Source organism: Peromyscus maniculatus, chromosome 13 (assembly GCF_049852395.1).
Source record: "Peromyscus maniculatus bairdii isolate BWxNUB_F1_BW_parent chromosome 13, HU_Pman_BW_mat_3.1, whole genome shotgun sequence".
NCBI classification, from domain to species: domain Eukaryota; kingdom Metazoa; phylum Chordata; class Mammalia; order Rodentia; family Cricetidae; genus Peromyscus; species Peromyscus maniculatus.
The window spans coordinates 16,204,965-16,225,563 of NC_134864.1; the positions used below are offsets into that span (position 1 = coordinate 16,204,965).

The 20,599-nt window shown below is 39.2% G+C and overlaps 1 protein-coding gene across 1 annotated transcript in view; it reads right to left on the reverse strand.

The window, feature by feature from the left end:
- The window catches only part of LOC102906326 (uncharacterized), a 111,653-nt gene that overhangs the window by 69,917 nt on the left and 21,137 nt on the right, over positions 1-20,599 (reverse strand). Inside the window, exons 4-5 of the mRNA XM_016004167.3 lie at positions 17,991-18,158; positions 10,959-11,060 (exon numbers count right to left, since the gene is read on the reverse strand). Of these exons, the coding sequence (XP_015859653.1) occupies positions 10,959-11,060; positions 17,991-18,158 (270 nt within the window). The remainder of the gene's footprint in view (positions 1-10,958; positions 11,061-17,990; positions 18,159-20,599) is intronic.

Genomic DNA, 20,599 nt, shown 5'->3' on the forward strand with positions numbered 1-20,599 from the left:
GACAGAGAGACATGTCAAGCAGCTAAGCATCAACTCTTACCCTTCATTGCTTACTGGTCTTCCCAGACATGAGGAGTCTTAGTCCCATACTCCTGCCTCTGTGGCCTATATCAAAAACTTCCTAGCCATCACAACCACTATCATGCCTTCCCAGCTACCTTGGCCTGTATCATGGCCTTCTCTGCCCCCATGGACTGTACCATGCCTTCCCTGCCCCCATGGACTGTATCAAGCCTTCCCAGCTACTATGGCCTGTGTATTGGTCAGAATTCTCTAGGGGAATAGAATATGCAGAAAGAATATGGGGTTTAGATGAATGTGTGAGTACTAGTCCATCCATTGGCTTGGGTCTCAAATTGAGTAAAAAGAGAAGGGGGAGGGAGGGAGAGAAGGAATGAGGGAAGGAGAGAGAGAGAGAGAGAGAGAGAGAGAGAGAGAGAGAGAGAGAGAGAGAGAGATATTAAGCAGCTAAACATCAACTCTCATCTGTTATTGCTTTCTGATCTGCCCAGATACTAGAAGACCTAGGCCTACTCCCAAACACATATATGTACATTTATATGGCTATGTGTGTGTTCATTTATTATATATAACATATGCACTCATTCATGTATATTTATATATATATATATTTATTATATATTAATTTTCTTTTTACTTGACATCTTCAGGTTGTCACTCTTCTCACTTGCCAGAGAATGTGTTTTGTTCAACAGCTGTTCTAGCATCTAGAGAATATCATTTATTTTGAGATGAATAATTTTGCCCTGAGATTCATTAAACTCTAGCTCTTTCTATGTAATAACATATATGGTAGAGAGAGCACAAGCAGGCAAAAAGAGCAAGATTCCTTCTTCTGTTTCCTTTATATACATTGTTAGGAGAAGATTGCAAGTAGATCTTCCTACCTCAAAAGATCCAGATTAAAAGTGATTTTTCCCCACTTCAAATGATTTAGTTAGGAAAAAAAACTTTCACAGGTATATCCAGCTATCTGGGTTTTAATTAATTCCAGATGTAGTCAAATTGACAACCAAAAATAGCCATCACAATTCCACCCCTTGTCAACTTTACACACAGTCATATCTTCTGATGTCATGCATGCTTAATTTCCAAATGAAACCAATAAACAGGTCATAATTATGTCGAACAGGATATAAGTATCCCTTGTATAAAACACAAACACACTATAAATTCTAGAATAGGTGGCAATGCCCTGTGAGGGACATTCTTTTAGTATCTCAAACTTAAATATAATAACCATTAATACTCTCTTAACTGGTGTTATATTGTATGATAAAGATTCAAGGATAGAAAACATAAATATCTGTGCAAAACATATTCTCAACTAAATATAAAAGAAACACTCATGTTAATTATGATCTTTTTGCAGCTGGTCACATGGACAGCTGGTATTTATAGCTACCTTCTTCTGCTACCCATTCTGTATTTCTCCCACCCTCAGCAAGCACTTCAGCTGGTCTTGGTTCTTTTCTTGGAGGAATGACCCATACCTTCAATCCTGAAAGGTCTATAACATTGCCATTCTGGATTAGGCTGTTGTAGTTTCTCAACGATTTCAATCAAAGGACATGACAACACAAAGAGATGCCCTAAAGAATTTCCTCTACCCCAGTCATACTCTTTCTTACAACAATTGTGGAGCAGAAATCCAATTTCATCTTGGTAATATGGATCAATCACACACTCTGTTATTCCTTTCCTGGCCTGTTGGTTTGTGGGCATCAGAAGCCCAAAGTGGTCAGGGGGAAGTGTGAGTTTCCAGTTCAATGGATGTTTGCTGTGTTTCCTGGCAGGAGTACTTCCTCCCTCTGGAACCAAAACTTCTAGGTCAGCAGAGCTTAAGGTCACAGAAACAGACAGTAAAAACTTGGTAGTGGGTCATTGGGAGTGATCATGAGTGGAACTATTCCCCTTTCCACTCCTTGGCCAGTGGATCCTGGCTGTGGAGAAATTGTACCATATCTTCGAAGCTGATTCAAAGAATATACCACCTTCTGGAGAACCCTACCCCGTCCCTCCAGGCTGCTGCCACCCAATCAGCATTGTAACTGTGTCACTGTGTCTCATAAAGGCCACTACATTTTTATACCATGGCAGCTCCTTCAGGAGGATGGGCAACATGGTAAGACCAGTGGATTCTGTAAATCATGGGGCTACTAAATTACTTTTCTGTCTGTGAAGTGAGTTCCCTGGTCAGAAGCAGTAGTGTATGGAATACCATGATGGTGTATAAAGCATTCTATAAGTCCACAGATGGTGGTTTTGGCATAAGCAGTATATGCAAGAAAGGCAAACCTATACCCAGACTAATGTATCTACTCCAGTAAGGACAAAGTATTGTCATTTCCATGGACAAAGTGGTCCCATGTAGTCAACTTGTCACCATATCACTGGCTGGTCATTAGGAGAAATGGTGCCATATCTGGGGCTCAATGTTGGCCTGATGTAGTGGGTAGCCATTCCAGCTTTGACCTGGAAGTTCCAACCCCCATTGAGTCTTCAGTAATGGTCATGCCTACAAGGTGGGGCTGAGAGAAGACACTGAAAACTCGAGATCCGGATGCGCAGGCTTTCTTGGTTCCTGGCCCCTGGATGCTGGTGGTAGACCGAGCAGAGTTCTCCAGAGAACACCACTGGACTGTGCTACACCTTTCCCAGACCCTGCAAACTATCCCTTCACTTGTAAGTTACCCCGCAAAATAAACCTCCCTTTTAACTATGTGGAGTGGCCATTATAATTTCACCAATAGCCTCTGATGTTAGTAGATCTGGCACTCAGCAGCTGTAGCCATATCAACCTTGGTAGCAGTACATTTTGTTAAACCCATGGCTCAATCTCTGTTACCATTGCCACTTTGCTCATAAGCCCATTGGGGTGAGCAATGGTAGGGATAGCTGGGAAAAAAGGTTGATTGTTCACAGAACAGGTCATCCTATCTATATGATTACTGAACTCCTCTTCTGCTGAAGCCACCTTTTGATGATCATTTACATGGGACATAAAAATCTTCCCATCCTTTGCCCATTTGGAGAGATCAGATCTAGCCACATACTTCTTACCAAGATGCATTTCTTACCAATTTTCCAATAATGCTCTTTCAAAGTCCCTGACTATCCAGCCAATCCAGTGGTTACAGTCCATGAATTAGTGGACAATCTCACATCTGGCCATTTCTCCTTCCAAAGAAAATGTATGATCATGTAAATTGCCTGAAGGTCTGCCCACTGTGAAGATATCCATGTGCTGGTGTCTTTCAGGGTTTTCCCAGAAAGGAGTTGTAATTCTGTAGCTTTCCACTTTTGGGTGGAGACTGATTAATATGCAGAACCATAAGTAAACCCATCCCTATCTTTTCTTCTTTAGTCAAAAGGTCACCGGGAATACTCCAAGAAGCTATAGATGTATGCTTCACAGCAGATGACATTGTAATGGGAGTAGAAACCATAGGCATTTGGGCAATGTCAAGTAACTTGTTTATGCCTTCAAGATATGCTTGGACCTGATCATATATAAAACAATTCTGTTTGCTAATGGACTGCTGCTGTGCCCAATCTATTTTGTGACTTGGTGGGTCAGAAAACACCCAGCTCATGATGAGCATCTCAGGCTGTTTGGTAACTTGGAGGCTCATTGTCATACAATCAGTTTCCACTAAGACCGATACCAAACCAAGAGCTGTCTCTCAAAGTGGGAATAGTGGTCTGCAGATGACGATGGAGTCCTTCTCTAAAATCCAAAGTCTCTTCTGTGATTCACCAAATGGCCTTCCAAAGGCTCCAAGCAGCATCCCTAGTTGCCATTGCCACTTCAAGTACCATTGGATCTGCTGGATCATATGAGTTAAGTAGTACAGCCTTCTGTTGTTCCTAGGACCCACTCAAAGCTAGCAGCTTTCTGAATAATTTGGGGCCAGGGGCAATAACTTATCCTTCACGTTAGAAGGAATATCTCTGCATGTCCACATCACTGGACTCCTAAAAATTCCACTGAGGTAGAAGGTTCCTGAAATTTGGCTAGATTTATTTGCCATCCTCTGATGCACATATGTGTTACCAACAAGTTATCAAAGTGTTTGTTCCTGCTCACTTCACCCAGTTAGTAAAATGCCATTAATATAGTTCATTAATGTGATATTTTATGGAAGAACAGATGATCAAGATCCCTTTGAACTAAGCTATGACACAGGGATAGAGTTAATATATCCTTGATGTAACAGTGTGAAGGTACACTGCTAGCCTTGCTAACTGAAAGCAAACTGCTTCTGCCAGTCCTTGTGGACAGGTACCAAGAAAAAGGCTTTTGCTAAATCAATAGCTGCATACCAGGCACCAGGAGATATGTTAATCTGCTCAAGTAAGGACACCACATCTGATATAGCAGCTGCAATCAGAGTCACTACTTGATTGAGCTTTTGATAGTCATCTGTCATTCTCCACAATCCATCTGTCATCTGCACTAGCCAGGTAGTAGAGTTAAAGGGAGATGTGGTGGACACCATCACCCTTGCATCTTTCAAGTCCGTCAATAGTGATGCTAATTTCTGCAGTTCCTCCAGGAATACTACACTGTTTCTGATTCACTATTTTCCCTGGCAGCAGCAACTCTAAAGGTGTCCATGTAGCCTTTCCAACCATAACAGCCCTCACTCCACAGGTCAGGGAATCAATGTGAGAACTCTACCAACTTCTAAATATATCTACATCAATTATGCATTCTAGAGCTGGGGAAATAACCATAGGATGAGTTTGGGGACACACTCAATCTACTGTGAGTCAGATGTGAGCTAAAACTCCATGAATCACCTAACCTCCATAAGCCCCTGCTTTAGCTGGAGGGCCACAATGTTTCTTGGGGTCTCTGAGAATCTGCATCAAGTCAGAACCAGTATCCAATAGACCACAGGAAATATGATTGTTTCCTTTCTACCAGTGTACATTTACCTTTGTCAAAGGTCATGGGTCCCTCTGGGGAGCATTGGAAAAAGGCTAACAGTAAAACTCTTAGTTTGTCAAGGTCCATTCTCAGGGGAATCTAGCCCTCCTTTTATTCAGGGTATTCTGGTTTGCAAATTAGCTCAAGCCTGGAACCTGGCCCACAGGCTAAGATTCCCTTTTGCTACAATCCAGTATAGGCTTTCTTCCATTTGTTTGAGATTTTTTCTGCTTATACATATCAAACCAAAATACAGCATGAAAACATGCTCATGCCTGGACACACCATGATTGATTATCTAGTACCAAAGGTGCATATGAGTCATGCCACCATTAAATTTGTTGTGCCTGTGTTAACCATGATAGGTTAGGCCATTATAGACATTGCTTTGTTCACACTGTCCACTACAATAACTAGGACTGCCTTGCCTTTGTGATTCAGTGCTGCCACCTAGTCTCTGCTACTTTGGTGGCTCAATTAAACCCATTGCACTTAATTCATTCAACTGAGCAGGAGCATCTCCAACCCTAAGGTCTAGCTGTACAAGGAAAGGGAAGGCAACAAAGCTCTTCAGATGTGCTGGTGCCCCTCTCACCATTTTGTGTTTTATAGGATTAATGAAGGGCGTGCCTTCTGGCCTATTACAGATTTTACTTAGTGTACTCACTCCACCATTGCAATTCCCTGAGCCTTAAAATCTCATCATCAACACTAAGTCAAGGGAAATCAGGTATCTCCAACTCCTTTTCAGTAGGCCATCTTTTGACAAAGGCTTTAGACAACCATTCAAATATATTTTGACCCATTTATTTTAAACTATGAGCTTCTATATTAAACCTAGATTCTTCACTCTGTGGGCTCATATCAATAAACTCAGTCTGATCCACATTTATGTTTCCTTCATCATTATCCCACACCCTTAAAGTCCATTCTCCAGACTGCTGCTTGAATGAATGAGCAAACTCATTAAGCTTTTAACTGTAACATACCTCCTCATTGACTACACTTTATATCTTCCCTCTAGAAGCCTGTTTAGCCTTAAGTATGGTTATAGGTCTAGAGGCAATGACTGTCGGTCCTTGAAGGACATCAGCATTGTCTTGCTTGGCATTTCCTTCAGAGAAAGTCACTGCTGGTTTAGCAGACAATGAAGGATTAATTTTCTCAGTCAAAGGCAGAAAACACACCTGCTGAGTATGTTTTCTTTTAGAAAGAGTATTTCTTCAAGTGAGATAAGCCCTTGAGAATCTCAGGGTTCAAAGTTCTCACTTTCAATAGGGTCCTCTAAGTTATACAAGCCCATTCTTTACCAATTAATGACTTTAATCACTGATACCCTTCAAGTCAGGGACTTGAATTTTCACTGTATGTTAGCAAAACTTAGGATGAGGGGCTTCAGTTTGATTCTCCACAACTTGAGCTCTGTGGCTGCTGGAAAGAATATTCCCTTTTAGGGTACACTTAGAAACCTTTAGACTGTTTATGAGCATCTGGAGCTGGACAATTTTATCATTGAGTTTACTGTTGTCCTTCACTGTATTCTGAGATGCTAGAAGTTGGTTAATTTTATCATGGAGTTCATTATTTTCCTTTGTCAATTGATCCAGAGATGCTGGGAACAACTAACCACCATCATCATTTTCCTTATTTTTCCACAAATTGTCAAAAGTTTTATATACAGACTTGGCAACTCCATTGCTTTTTACCATTGGTGAATCAAGATAATCAAATGCATTTTTGTCTCCTTAAGTTTGCAAAATAGTTTACACCATGGATTTTCGGTATTCTCTGATCTGCTAGGAGAGACTTTAGTAACTGAAGAGGCTTTGGTGGCTGTAGATGTTGGCAAATTGGAAAGCCTACTGAAAATTCTTAAGAAATCCATGCTTATACTGCCACTCTTGATACTAAAATCTTTATAAGTCAGGGTTCTCAAGATCAACAGAACTTATACAATGTATCTATCATCTATCTATCTATTTCTCTATCTGTCATCTGTTTATCTATCATCTATCTATTATCTCTCTATCATTATTATTGTTATTATTATTATTATCTAGAACATAATAGGGACTTATTGGAATGGCTTACAGGTCTAGCTAGTCCAACAATGACTGTCTACCAATGGAAGCTCCAGGAATACAGTAGTTGTTTGTTTAGTCCATGATGCTGGATATTTCAACTGGTCACTAGTATATACCAGAGTTCTGAAAAAGTAGGTTCTAATGCCAGTGGAGGGATGGACTTCCCAGTGAGAGCATTTAGGCAAAAAGAGCAAGCTTCCTTTGTCCACATCCAGAAGTAAGTGTGGCCCAGATTAAAGATGAATCTTCCCACCTCAAAAGATCCACACTAAATTTGTATCTTCTCACCTCTAACAATCTGGGTTAAAAATGGGTCTTACCACTTCAAATGATTTAATTAAGAAAATTCACTCACTGTTATACCTAGACACTTTGGTTTTAGTTAGTTTCAGAAGTAGTGAAGTTGACAACCAAGAATGGCCATCACAGCCATTATCAGCATGCCTTCCCAGCCACCATGGTCTGTATCATTCCCTTCCTGCTACCGTGGCCTGTATGTCATGACCTTCCTTGTCATGAAGATTATATGCCTATAACCCATGAGCTAGAATAAACTCTTTCTTTTGATTTGTCTGGCATTCAGCCACAGCAAAAATAACAATAGCAAATGCAGAAAGTGATGCTAACAAATGAGTTCATTGCTGTGAGCAACCTGTATCTGCCTTGTCTGCAACTCTAATGTCACATATACTTATTTTCTTGATAAACTGCCTATCATGTATGTCCTGGGGCTCCACCTGCTTCTCTCTCATTCTATGTAAAGCCTGGAAGATAAACTGCCTATCTTGTGTCTTCTGGGGCGCCACCTGCTTCTTGCTCTGTGTGTAAAGCCTGGGAAAGAAGCACGTGAAGTGACCATGCAACAAGCTGGAAACTATGGTTTCTTCATATTTTCCATTACTTTTGAATTTGGCCTCACTTGAATTCCTAGGACCCTTCACATTCCTCACTCAGGCCATGCTCTATATGATTGCTTCAGAGAGTAAATGAACTTGGTGGAATTGACAGAATCAGGCTATTGACCACCAATGCAGGATTCCTCAATGGATGCTCAGTTCTGGCCAATATTTGGTTACTATTAGCCTGTTTCAGGGTTTGTCAGTATTACCCTAAGTTAGAGGCTTCTCCAATCCAGTCCTGCTCTTTTTCCTCTCTCAGCTCTTGGGCTTACATCACGGGCTGGAGCCTCTCAGCTTACTCACCCTCTTCTTTTGGTCAGGCACAACAACTGCCTCCAAACTATTGGATGTTTGATTTCACTCTATTCTCAGGTGATAGGATTCGGGTAAAAGGAACTTCCTTTATTATTTTAAAGATTTTCTGTTTTTTACTTATTAATACTTTGTAAATAAAGAGAAGGGGAGAGAAAATAGACCAAGGCCACAGGTGAAAAGACTGTCCTTAAATTGGAGGAGACAGGAGGAAAAGGTACAATTTGGAGGTGTCCATAAATAGAAATTAGAAACAGAGAAAATGGGAAGACGGCATATGTTTGCATGCCTAAGCCAGTCTAAAGCTGAAAGCTGAAGTGGGGGAAAGGAAACTGGAAAGGAATTCTGAAATATCTGTGACTATATTAAATTGATTTGTAGTTCTAGGGTTATGAGTTTAGTCTGGATTTTTAATCGAAAAACAGAGGAACAATGTCATTTATTGCCTAAGAGAGAAGACAAAAATTTAGATTCATTTTAGACCTCACAGGGTGGGAAAATATGTTGGTAAAGTAAATTGGGTAAAGAATATAAAGGAAAGTTATTTTATAATAAACAGATTGATCTATGTTAATTCCATAAGAATTTATATATTAGAGACATTGTTAATATTTCTGTATGGCTAGAAACAGATGATGTAATGCTTAATGTGCTTATTACTCCCAATAGCTGAAAATAAATTAGGTCAATATCTAGCCAAGAAAGATTCAAAGGTAGTTAATTATTTAATAATAGGATTATTGTTTGTTTGAAATATTGGTCATATATAGTCCAAGTCAGCCTTGAACTTGAACTTTTCCTGCCTCATTCTCCAGAGTGCTGGGATTACAGAAATGTACCATTATGCCTTGGATACAATAATTTGTTTCTTCAAAATGAAAATGATCACATGCCAAATACTAGCATGTCAAGAAGAGGCAAAACCTTGAGTTTGAATAAACTGTGTGATGCTGTTTGGGTGATTGTTTTTGACAACTTATTGGGTACCGAGTGCCCCTGTGCTAGAATGTCACGAACTGCAACTTACATTTCACAAGACCACCTCTTTCTGTTTTCTAGTCTGTGGAAACTTGTTCAAGGTGAAGGGCATCACTCCATCTTCTGGTCCATGAAGGACTTGGATCTCTAATAATTCATTCCAAACAATCTCATTTGACCCAACTGAACCAGTTCAGTGTGGTCCCCCAGGGGTTATTTGAGGTTTCAAGCTTGTCCTCTTCCTCTGACTCTGTAATTGGTGGTAAGAAAGCCAGAGTTGCTGAGATTATTCAGGTTTGGGTGGAAACTTGCAACAGCAATGGAAAGAATAGAACAAGTCATGCTTCGGATGAAATGACTGCATCATCGAAACAAACCCAACATCTGCACTATCTCAGACCTCCAGCTTTGTGAGTCAGCTTGTCTGTTCTGTTGTGTAAACCACTTTGGGTCAGGTGTTTGATTGTGTCCTAACTGAAGAAACTCTGCTTCAGTAGCTTGAAATTCTAAGATTTGAATCCTGGTGCTTATAGACATAAAAACTTAAAAAAGTTGTCCAGTGACATTGATCATTCATATAACCATTTGAAAATGATCATGGAATATCAAGTTTTAAGTTTATATATATATATATATATATATATATATATATATATATATATATATATATACACATATATGGAGAACAAATATAAATTACTTTGTTCAGAATAGTTATCTATAATGATTTCTTTCATCCCTGGTATACAACATAGTTTTTATACATAAATGCCAATTAATCAATTTATACTCTGAAATCATGAGAAATTTAAATTATTTTTTTCTAAAACAATCATGAACATGAATGGAATCTATATACAAATACATGTCACCCCCTTAGGTTTATAATAAGGATACTTGTGGTCTTCAGTCCAGCTGATACTTTTACAACATGACTCCTACATACAAGGCTCAGGAAACATTGAAGAAGGGAGGGAAAAACTGTAAGTTTTGTAAGACAAGGAAGTCTACTGTGAGAGTGTGTCTTCTAGATATGACAAGTAAGTTATGACATTATGGTTGCCTCAAAAAGATCTGGAAAATTCCAGCACCACTAGACATCACAGCATGGATGGAAGAACTCTCACAAGGCTTCCACCCATAGATGAAAAGCTATAGACAATTAATGACTGTTGAAAAATAGAGAGTTAATCTTCTGCAGAAATGAGCCCCTGAATTCATTATCCAATGCAAATGGCTACTCCTGAAAGCATGTGTAAAAACAACACAAAGTGGAATCAGCAGATTGTATTTACATATGTATTAACACATTTAATAATAATAATAATAATAATAATAATAATAAACCAGGAATTAGAGAGGGAGTTGGGGGAGGGCCTGGGAGGAGTTCAATGAAGGAAAGGGATGATCTAGTACTTAAATTAAGAAGAGGCATAATGGAAACAATTCAGTGCAAATAGATCTCCCAGAATCCTTTGCATACTGACAAACAGTCAGCATCTCTGTGTTTATCAGAAGAGTGCATTTTATAATAAAGCCTGGACTTTAAAATAATACGTGGTTATGGTACAAGCACTTCTCAATATTGTTTGGTAACCACTCTTAGAAGTTGCTTCTCCTGCTCATGTGTATGTTACAAGATGGAGACAGGGTTGGTTATCTCGTACGTGCTGATAGGGTTGAGAGGACTGCTCTGGCATGAATTAAACTTGTTATGAGAGCACTTACTGGTGTCCACTTCCGTCACCACGATTGGTTTGGAGAACTGAATCCGGAATCCCCAGGGGTAATCTCCAGTTCCTTTGAATAGTCTCACAGTGCGCTCACGAACTGCAAGGAAAGCAAAGAACACAATGCTCTGAGTTGACATTCAGTACTATACACTGTTACAGTACTGTAAAAGTGGCGTGTTTGCTCGTTGAGATTACATGTCAGGCCTAATAGAAAGGTTCCAAGCAATACTATGCAATCGAATGCACTAATTATACAAAATTCTGGGTTTCATTGTTATATTTTTATACAATGTGGTCTAATTGCATCTTTACAACAGATCATGATGATGATGATTAGTATTTAGAGAAGAGAATATTGAGATGTAGAGGTTAAGTACTCATGTCAAGAAAATAAAGCTTACTACTGTTAGGCAGCACGATACCTTAGGATTCATCCTTAACCACTCTGTCATAGCTACTCAAGCAGCATACAGATCTTGTAACCCTGAGTTGCTTAGATCTGTAAATAAGAGAAATTTATTACAATATTATTTGTTGGAGCATATTTGGGCTTTACCCAGCAGGTCTGCATAGAGAGAATGATTAGGACCACGGGCCTGAGTGCAGGTGTCTGAGATGATCTGCCCTTGGCTGTGCTGGGGGGAGGTCTTTTGCTCCACCCCTTGGCATTCCTTTAAATACCCTAGGGCAGTGACAGTTGAAACCCGATGGATTAGGATCCAGGCCCTCCCAAGTCTGTCCTATGTTTTCTGTGTTTTTCTCTCTCTTCTTCATTTCTAACTAAGTCTTTTATCCCTCATTCCTTAATAGTCCCTGGGGTAAATAAATATGGGGGCTGGTCCTTCACAATTATTCATGGAAATAAGAAAACTGAAACACATTCCACAAACTGAGGTTTTACAAGAAGCCAAGAAAAGTAACAGACCTGGCTCACTCAGAAAAATACCAGATCAATTAGTTTTGAAGAGGTTGGAACTGTTAGGTTTGGCTGTACTGTCACTGGAGAGTCCTAAGATCTTCACAGTTAGGGTGCACAGAGTTTGCAGTCATCAAGATAACTTCAATTACTGCAGCCCAGTTATTAATCCACTTTCCATCCTGCTACCTTCAGACCTTCTTTTCTGAATCATACTCTCTGCAGTGTGTGTGTGTGTGTGTGTGTGTGTGTGTGTGTGTGTGTGTGTGTGTGTGTGTGCTCCTCACAATTACCGCTTGTTAATCAGCTGAACTTATTCACAACATTACTCAATTCATTGACCCTTTTTACTCTTCTCTACCTCAAGGCACTTGTCCCTCTATGCCCACTATGAAGAACAGCCTCATAGATCACAATCTTCTCTGTTCAGAACGATTAAGGGTTGTTACTCCTCAGAGATGGGGGGAAAAGCACGATTCCAGATTGTGAACATCATGGGCATTTTGCCTTGGAGACTTGTAAACAGTAAGCAAAGAGTAAGTGATAATAAAGTATGATTGGTAACATTCCTGAGCTTCAGAAGTAGGTTCTAAGTAGCAGTTTGGCTTCCAAGTACTTGTGAAAATGCTAAGCAATTATAAGATAAGGATTTCAAGCTATTAAAAAGAATAGGGTAACCTAACACCTTAAAAATGGAAATTTAATAGGCTTCCCTTTCATAAAAAGTATAAATGCGTTAGAATTTCTGGGTAATAGATTTTGCTGCTTTTCTTCAACCTGCTGCTTCCTTTTCTTCTGTGGATGTTAAGCACATAGGTAGCCAAGGGAACTCATGAGACCTTGAAGTAATAGACAACAATGCTCTCTAAGGTGGTATAAGACCTTAGTTTTTAGCCTTTCACTTGCTGTGGAGTCTCTTCCTCAATATGGCTGACAGATGGCATTAGCCAAAATAATCATTATTATAAATTTATCTTACTTTGCAGAGCTTGTAAGATGATTTACTTGATTTTTCTCTCGGATATTTTGAGGTGAATGATTATATCTCACACTAAATTTCTTATGAGAAACAGCAAATATAGCAGAAAGCAAAGTATTCTGCCCAGGCACGCTCCATTGTGGACACCTGTTTGGTCAGATAAGGAAGCCAAGCATCTTACAGAAACAAGGAGACATCCATCCTTTTTCACAGGTTCATTGCAGTCCAAAGAAGGAGTTGTTAATTTACAAACACTCGCTGCACCCTGCCTTTCTCACAGGCAGTATCTTGTGCAATAGGACTGTACTAGAAAAGTCAAAGAAGCATCCTTTCCTTTGGATGCTTACGTGCTTGATACTTGTTGCCTAGACTGGCACTGCTCATGGGGGCGGGGGATGGAAGGATACAGTTTCTTCATATGGATTACAGAAGGGATGTTTGCTTTTGTAAAATGCCCGAAGAAAACATGTTCTTCTTCTTCAAATGAAGAAAAGCAAAGTAATATGTAGTGGGTAGCCGTTCCAGCTTTGATCTGGAAGTACCACCCCCTTTGAGGCTTCGGTAACTGTCACACCTACAAGGCGGGGCCGAGAGAGGACCCTGAAGACCTGAGATCCAGATGGGGGGCTCTCTTGTTTCCTGGACCCTGGATGCAGGAGGTAGACCGAGCAGAGTTCTCCAGAGAACACCACCGGACTGCACTACACCTTTCCCAGACCCTGAAACCTACCTATCCCTTCACTTGTCAGTTACCCCACAAAATAAACCTTCCTTTTAACTACGTGGAGTGGCCTTAATATTTCAACCAATAGTAATATTGCTGAAAAGGTGTTCAGTGGATTCTAGCCCTAAAGTTCTATGGTCTGCAAAGCTCTGTGCCTCTGGGAAAGTTTGTTACTCATTAAGGGAATTCTCTCTTGGCATAACTATTTGGAAAGTGTCTTACTGGATCTCATAATTTAAGAGGCAGAAGTGGGAAATTCAAGGACTTAGGAATTAATATTTCAACACTCTGAGATAAGCTGGTAGCTAATCAGGATGAAAAGGGAAAGCAGAAATCCATTTCTGACTGCTGTAACAATAATTTCTAACATCTCTACTTTTCAAGGTTTCTTGTTCCCTCTAGGTTACTCTCATGGTGCTATCTTCTGCTTTTGACAGATCGATTTACCCAACACATATTTGATTAATGGAAGATTTTTATGTGTTGAATCAAATCAAATCACATTTGTTGTTTTGTTTTTATATTTCATGAGACTATTAAAATAGCTATTGCTTTCAAGGCCATGTTTCTGTGGTTTTGATTTTTCAATCAAGCAAATTGAATGTCAACAACATGTATGAAAGAATAAACATTTCAATAAAGTCTTTAAATGGTGAGCTCAGCTGTAGAACTCTCCTGTGGGAGAACACAGTCAACATGTTTGTAACGTGTTCCTCCCCCATTCTGAAGACAATTTTCTCATATTTTAAGATTTATAGCCTTACTTTCCCATGGCACTGTCTAGTGAATAATCTATAAGTGCCACGCAGCTGCTGAGAAGCCACAAACGAATGTCATTGTTGTTTCACAGAATGTGGATGCATCATCAAGTAATTTATCCCTCTAGATGACACTTCCTTAGCATCATATTGTTGGTTGTAAAAATCCAAATAAAGGTCAAATATTTCCATAAAAATAACAAACCCACACACCAAAACACTCTACATTTTAATGTAGCTATAGCAATGAAGCTTTGCAGGGAGAGATCCCTTTGTTTGACTATTTTCCAACTCAGAATGTCTAGGAAAACAAGGGTTGAGTTTTGTTTTATAAGTATAAAATTTATTTATCATAAAATACATTGTAACACATGTAAATTAGCATTACAGTATTTTGGAAGTATTATTAGGTTACTAATATATTTTAGTTAAAATTTGTCCATTTGTCTGTGGCCCACTTTCCTAATGTCTACATTCACTTCTTTCTTTTCTTTTTTTTTTGGTTTTTCAAGACAGGGTTTCTCTGTGTAGCTTTGCACCTTTCCTGGAACTCACTCTGTAGCCCAGGCTGGCCTTGAACTCACAGAGATCCGCCTGGCTCTGCCTCCTGAGTGCTGGGATTAAAGGCGTGTGCCACCACTGCCCTCCTTTCATTCATTTCTTGCTCTTTCAGTGCTACTCAGTCAAGAAGACATGCATCCCAGCACAAGTAACAGTTGAAATCTCAGTAACAACAAGAGAAGTAGGACAGTTTCAGATGGAGGTTCAGTTTGAGAAAAGGCCTCCTGGTGCTCACTTGTAGAATGTGAACAGATTTCATGCACATTCATATATGCACATAAATACAAGCCTATATATTCATGTGCATGTGTGTATAAGAAGATATATATATAATATTGTATATATTATAATATATAATTATAGCATACAATACATAATATATAATGTAATGTCTAATATATATATATATATATATATATATATATATATATATATATATATATGAAAGCAGTTCAATTCTTTCTTTTACCAATACAAAAAAATTGTACATTAAGGAAAACTCTTGTTTTTTGATGACTGGGAACACAGTAAACATTACAGTATTTGCACTTTTCTTTCAGACCTTATATATCATGGTTAACACCACACATATGAGAGGAGTAGTTGGGTTTTATTTGTTGTTATGTAGCAGATTCCAGGGGAAAAAAAGATAGTCAAAAATATTTGTTCATTTAGTAAGTGTATTACGTAATTAAATTGTGTGTAATTTACACATGAATATACAAATATATTTATGTGAATATATTTGTTATTCTGCACAAAACAAAGTGAGAGATAGAAACAGCCAAGATGTATAAAAATAGCTCATTTTAATTTTCATGTCTATAATTTCAAGTTTCATAATGCTATAAACCAGGGAGAAAAATATTAATGAGTATCTTTTATACATTAACATGGCTGGTGAGTTACTCAGTACTCACTCAGCAGTACTTTTAACTTACTCTACTTAAAGTCTTTTATTTATTTATTCAAAAACATGAATTGCTTTTCTAAGATGAGACAGGTCCATTGTAGGTGCCTGGAATCCATCAGTGAGTTTGTCCGATTTCTGGTCCCGAGGTTCCTACCTTAAGTCTGGGGTTCTCCCATTATGCCACAACTCAAATAAAAGTTATACATAAAGACTATTGTGTTTTTAAGATTACTTTTGGATCTTCATCATTGATCTTGTAATTTTTTTTAAAAAAAATTTCTGATTTGTTTCATTTCCTTCTTGTAAGAAAACTTACTTTAAGATTTGTCACATTTAATGTTCTTTTGTGAAGCAGGTTTTACACACCCCAGGCTGAGCTTACACTCTTGTAATCCAGGCTGACTTTGGATTCTTTTTAATAAAAATTATTTTTACTATTTATAATCATGGGGTATACCTGTGTATTTGGGTGGGGTGTGTGCATGTGTACGTAGGTGCCTACGGAGGTCACCTGCATCTGGAGTTACATGGGAGCCATCTGACCTGGCTGCTGGCATCCCAGCTCCAGTCCTCTGAAGGAACATTATGCACTCTCCTGAGTCATTTCTCTGCCCACAACCCTGCTTCCACTTGCTGCAAGCAGGATTTCAGGTTTCCCCCGCTTATACTAATTTTTACTCCATATCTGGAATCACCATTCCGAAGCACTAGCTCTTTTTTTTTCCCGAGAATTGTATATGCTATATATTTACATAATTTCCCCTCTCCCTCTCCTCCAACTTGTGCCCATTCCCCTAACTCCCTTTCAAATTCAAGGCCTTTAATTATTATTCTTTAATTATTATTTTTACACACATACCAATTTATAAATACAATCTGCTAGATTCTTTCATTTAGTGCTGCTCATATGTATGAATGTTTAGGTCTATTTGGAATTATATGACCTCTCAGTGGGCTTGTCCCTGAAGAAGATTGATTCTCCCTCTCCCAGCAGCCATTAATTACCTGTAATTCTTCATCGGGGGTGGGGGCCCTGTGAGACCTCCCCAATCCACATTGGCATGTTAACCCTTCGTGTCTTAGTTAGGGTTTCTATTGCTGTGATAATATATCATGACCATAAAGCAAGTTGGGGAGGAAAGGGCTTATTCAGTTTATACTTCCACATTGCTATTCACCACTGAAGGAAGTCAGGGTAGGATCCTGGAGACACAAGCTGATGCTGAGGCCTTGCAGGTGTGCTGCTTACTAGCTTGCTCTCCAGCCTGCTTTCTTATAGAACCCATGACCACAAGCTCAGGGATGGCACCACCCACCATAGTATGCATCCTCCCCCATTGATCTGGTTATCATGGAGGCATTTCCTCCTGTGAGGCTCCTTCCTCTCTGATGACTCTAGCTTGTGTCAAGCTGACACATAAAACCAGCCAGTACAACTGAGTCTTCTGTCTTCGTTAGGATTCCTATTGCCATGAGGATATACCATGACCATGGCAACTCTTATGAAAGAAAACACTTAATTGAGGTGGTGGCTTACAGTTTGAGAGGTTTAGTCCATTATCATCATGGTGAGATGTGGTGTCATACAGGCAGACATGGTGCTGGAAAAGTAGCTGAGTGCTCTAGATCTTGCAGGCAAAAATAAGTGAAGTGAGACACTGGGAATGGCCTGAGCATATATGAGACCCCAAAGCCTGCCTCCACAGTGACACACTTCCTCCAACAAGGCCACACACACTTCAACAAAGCCACACCTCCTAATAGTGCCACTCCTTTTGGGGGCCATTTTCTTTCAAACTACCACACCTGGTATCACTTTTTGTTCCCCCAGGAATAACTCTTAAAATAGTTTTCATTTTAATAATTCCAGATTCTTTTTTTTTTTTTTTTTTTTTTTTTTTTGGTTTTTGGAGACAGGGTTTCTCTATGCAGCTTTGCGCCTTTCCTGGGACTCACTTGGTAGCTCAGGCTGGCCTCGAACTCACAGAGATCCGCCTGCCTCTGCCTCCCGAGTGCTGGGATTAAAGGCGTGCGCCACCACCGCCCGGCTTAATTCCAGATTCTTAAACTCATGTCATCTACCCATATTTTTCAGTATTCAGGGCTGGCAACTTCAGAGCTCTAGCTATGAGTTTTCTAAGGCATATGCATCTTGCTGTAATTTGAAAGTCCTTACCAGCTACTGGTCTTGGCTTTTTACTAAGACATCTGGGGCTGTCTTCAGGATTTCCATCATCACCTCGGAAAACCCATGCTGTTGAATGAAAATTCTCGGTGTAGAATCCCTTCTCTTCAATATCAACTCGAAAGCCAAAATCTGGAGAATAAGCATCATCCGAGGTAACTGAGGAACAGAAAAGGTGAGAAATTAAGTTACATTCTGGCAAGAAAGAAGATCCAGTGCTCTTGTGGTCAAGGTGAGAAAGCTTCCAGATATGAAGAGGTGAGTTCCCTCTGAATAAAGAACATTATCCTTAAATATAAGTAGCTAAGTTTGCTGTGCATTTTTCTTGGGAATAATTTATATATTTTTAAAATATCATAATCAAAACAAATATTCCCAGGACTGTAGAAAAGGGTCAGCAATTAAAAGTGCTTACTGCTCATCCAGAGGACCCAAGTTCAGTCCCCAGCACCTACTTCTAGTGGCTCAAAGCTGCTTGCAACTTTAGCTCCTAGAGATCTTTTGCCCTCTTATGGCCTTCACAGGCACTGCACCGATGTGCAGACATACAGACACACATGAATAAAAATAAAATGAATTTTAAAAAACAAAAACAAATATTGCTTCAGGATCTGGGTTGTGGGAGTCTGGGCACAGGACAAAGTATGGAAATATTTCAGTTAAAGAAAAATGTTTGCTTTGAAAAACAATATATTACTATTTAGAGGTCAAGTTGAAACCAGGTAAGATTAGGAATTAGCTTTCAGAATCCATTTCAAAATACCAAGTACAAAGAAAAAGATTATCAAATACAAAATCATGTCACTGTCTTTGTGCTTGAAGGAGGCACTAGAAAGTGTATTTCTAGAAATCTCACCGTGGGCTTACATGAAGAGACAAGGAGATGTGTATATTTTCATCTACCAGTTCTTCTATAGAAGTTTGGTGTTTTCTCTGTGTGTACAAGTGTCTTAGACCCTGTGGAAAGATGTGTCCATATAAGAAATGAGCTTGTCTTCCCACACTATCTTCCATGTTTCTTTGTGCCCTGGTTAGAGAGTTCAAACTAAAATAAAATCCTCCTCCAAGCCTTTCAGTCTTTCATGCAGGCAGAGTTGAAAAATCACACTTTAGCATCAAAAGTTATTTTCAAGAAAACTCCATCATTTATTTGCATTTCTTAAATAGCATCAGGAATGGGGGGATATAAAGAACACAATGATTCTCTCTGTTTTGCAAAATAGCAAAGCACAAGCTAACTTCCCAATGTCCTGATCATCCTGTCTCATCTCCCCAAGTCCTGGGACTAAGTCCTGGGATTATAGGTAAATACCTCAACAATACTTAAAACACAATAGAACATCGTATTTCTCTCTCTGATTCTCCTCGGACACTGTAGTTGTTCCTATGCCTTTCTCAGAAAGTCTCTAGGTGAAATCTCTTATTCCCATCCTCACCCAACACAGCAAGGCAGACTTCTGCTGTGGGTTAGGTCTACAAATATTCCATTCCACTCCCCCAACCCCCATCCCCCGCACCAGCCGAGGATTGGTCTTCTCTCTGAGTTTTCTCTGGAGAATCACTCTTAATGGTTCTTTTTCATTTCCACTTTCGCTTTCTTAGTACTAGACTGAGAAGAATAATTATTAATCATTGTCCTGACACAGAGACAAATGAACAATAGATTTCCAACTTCTCCATTTGTGTAACTTATGTGAGACTGCACCAGACATTTGACGGCTTGGGTGGTTTCAGGTCCATTCATTCACTCGCTGAATTGATTTGAAATAAATGCTCTTCTTCCCTGAACCAGGTGCAGTTTTATGGACGTTGGGGGTAGAATGATGAGCAAGACAGGAGTCGTGGTGCAGTGTGAGAGTTCAGAGAAAGGGCAGCTAGCTGTCAACAGAGGCACGTCTAGGAAGTCTATCACTCTAAATCCATTCAGTGCATTCCATGGGGCAGGGGAGGTGGATACACAGCGAGGAGGGGGGCACTCCTATTATAAAAATTTAAATCTAAAAATGACAAACCCGACCCCTTTTGAGTGTTAATGTAACACCCAAAGTATGAAAATACCGCATCAGAGAGGTCCCAGCCGGAATGTAGGTGCACTACACATGGTGTATAAAATTATCTACAGGTTAAATAGGTATCTAGCCTAAAAGAATTTTGCTTTTACATTTGGACCCTATCTCCAGATACCTTATAATGTCTGTACCAATATGATAAAGCCCCATAAAATCCGAAATCTGAAATACTTGTGGCTATAAGCATTCCAGCAAAGGAATAGTCTATCTATACTTCCATAGGTGGTGTTGATTGAATAGTACTACTATGGTACATTTGGGTGTAAAAACAGATGACATATGGCAATATAATACAGTTATAAAGCTGGAATATAAATGATATGAGAACTTGATGGGGCATGATTCTTATTAGATTAAAATTATGAAAAGTTTAGGACAGAATAATATAAATAGTATAAATCAGAATTTGATACTTTCTTTCACATAGCATATTCCAAACACTTCAAGATTGTTTTAAGTAAATCTAGGTGTGACATTTGATTGCCATAGGAAAAGTAAACCAAAAATTTTAGAATAATTTATTGAAGTGCC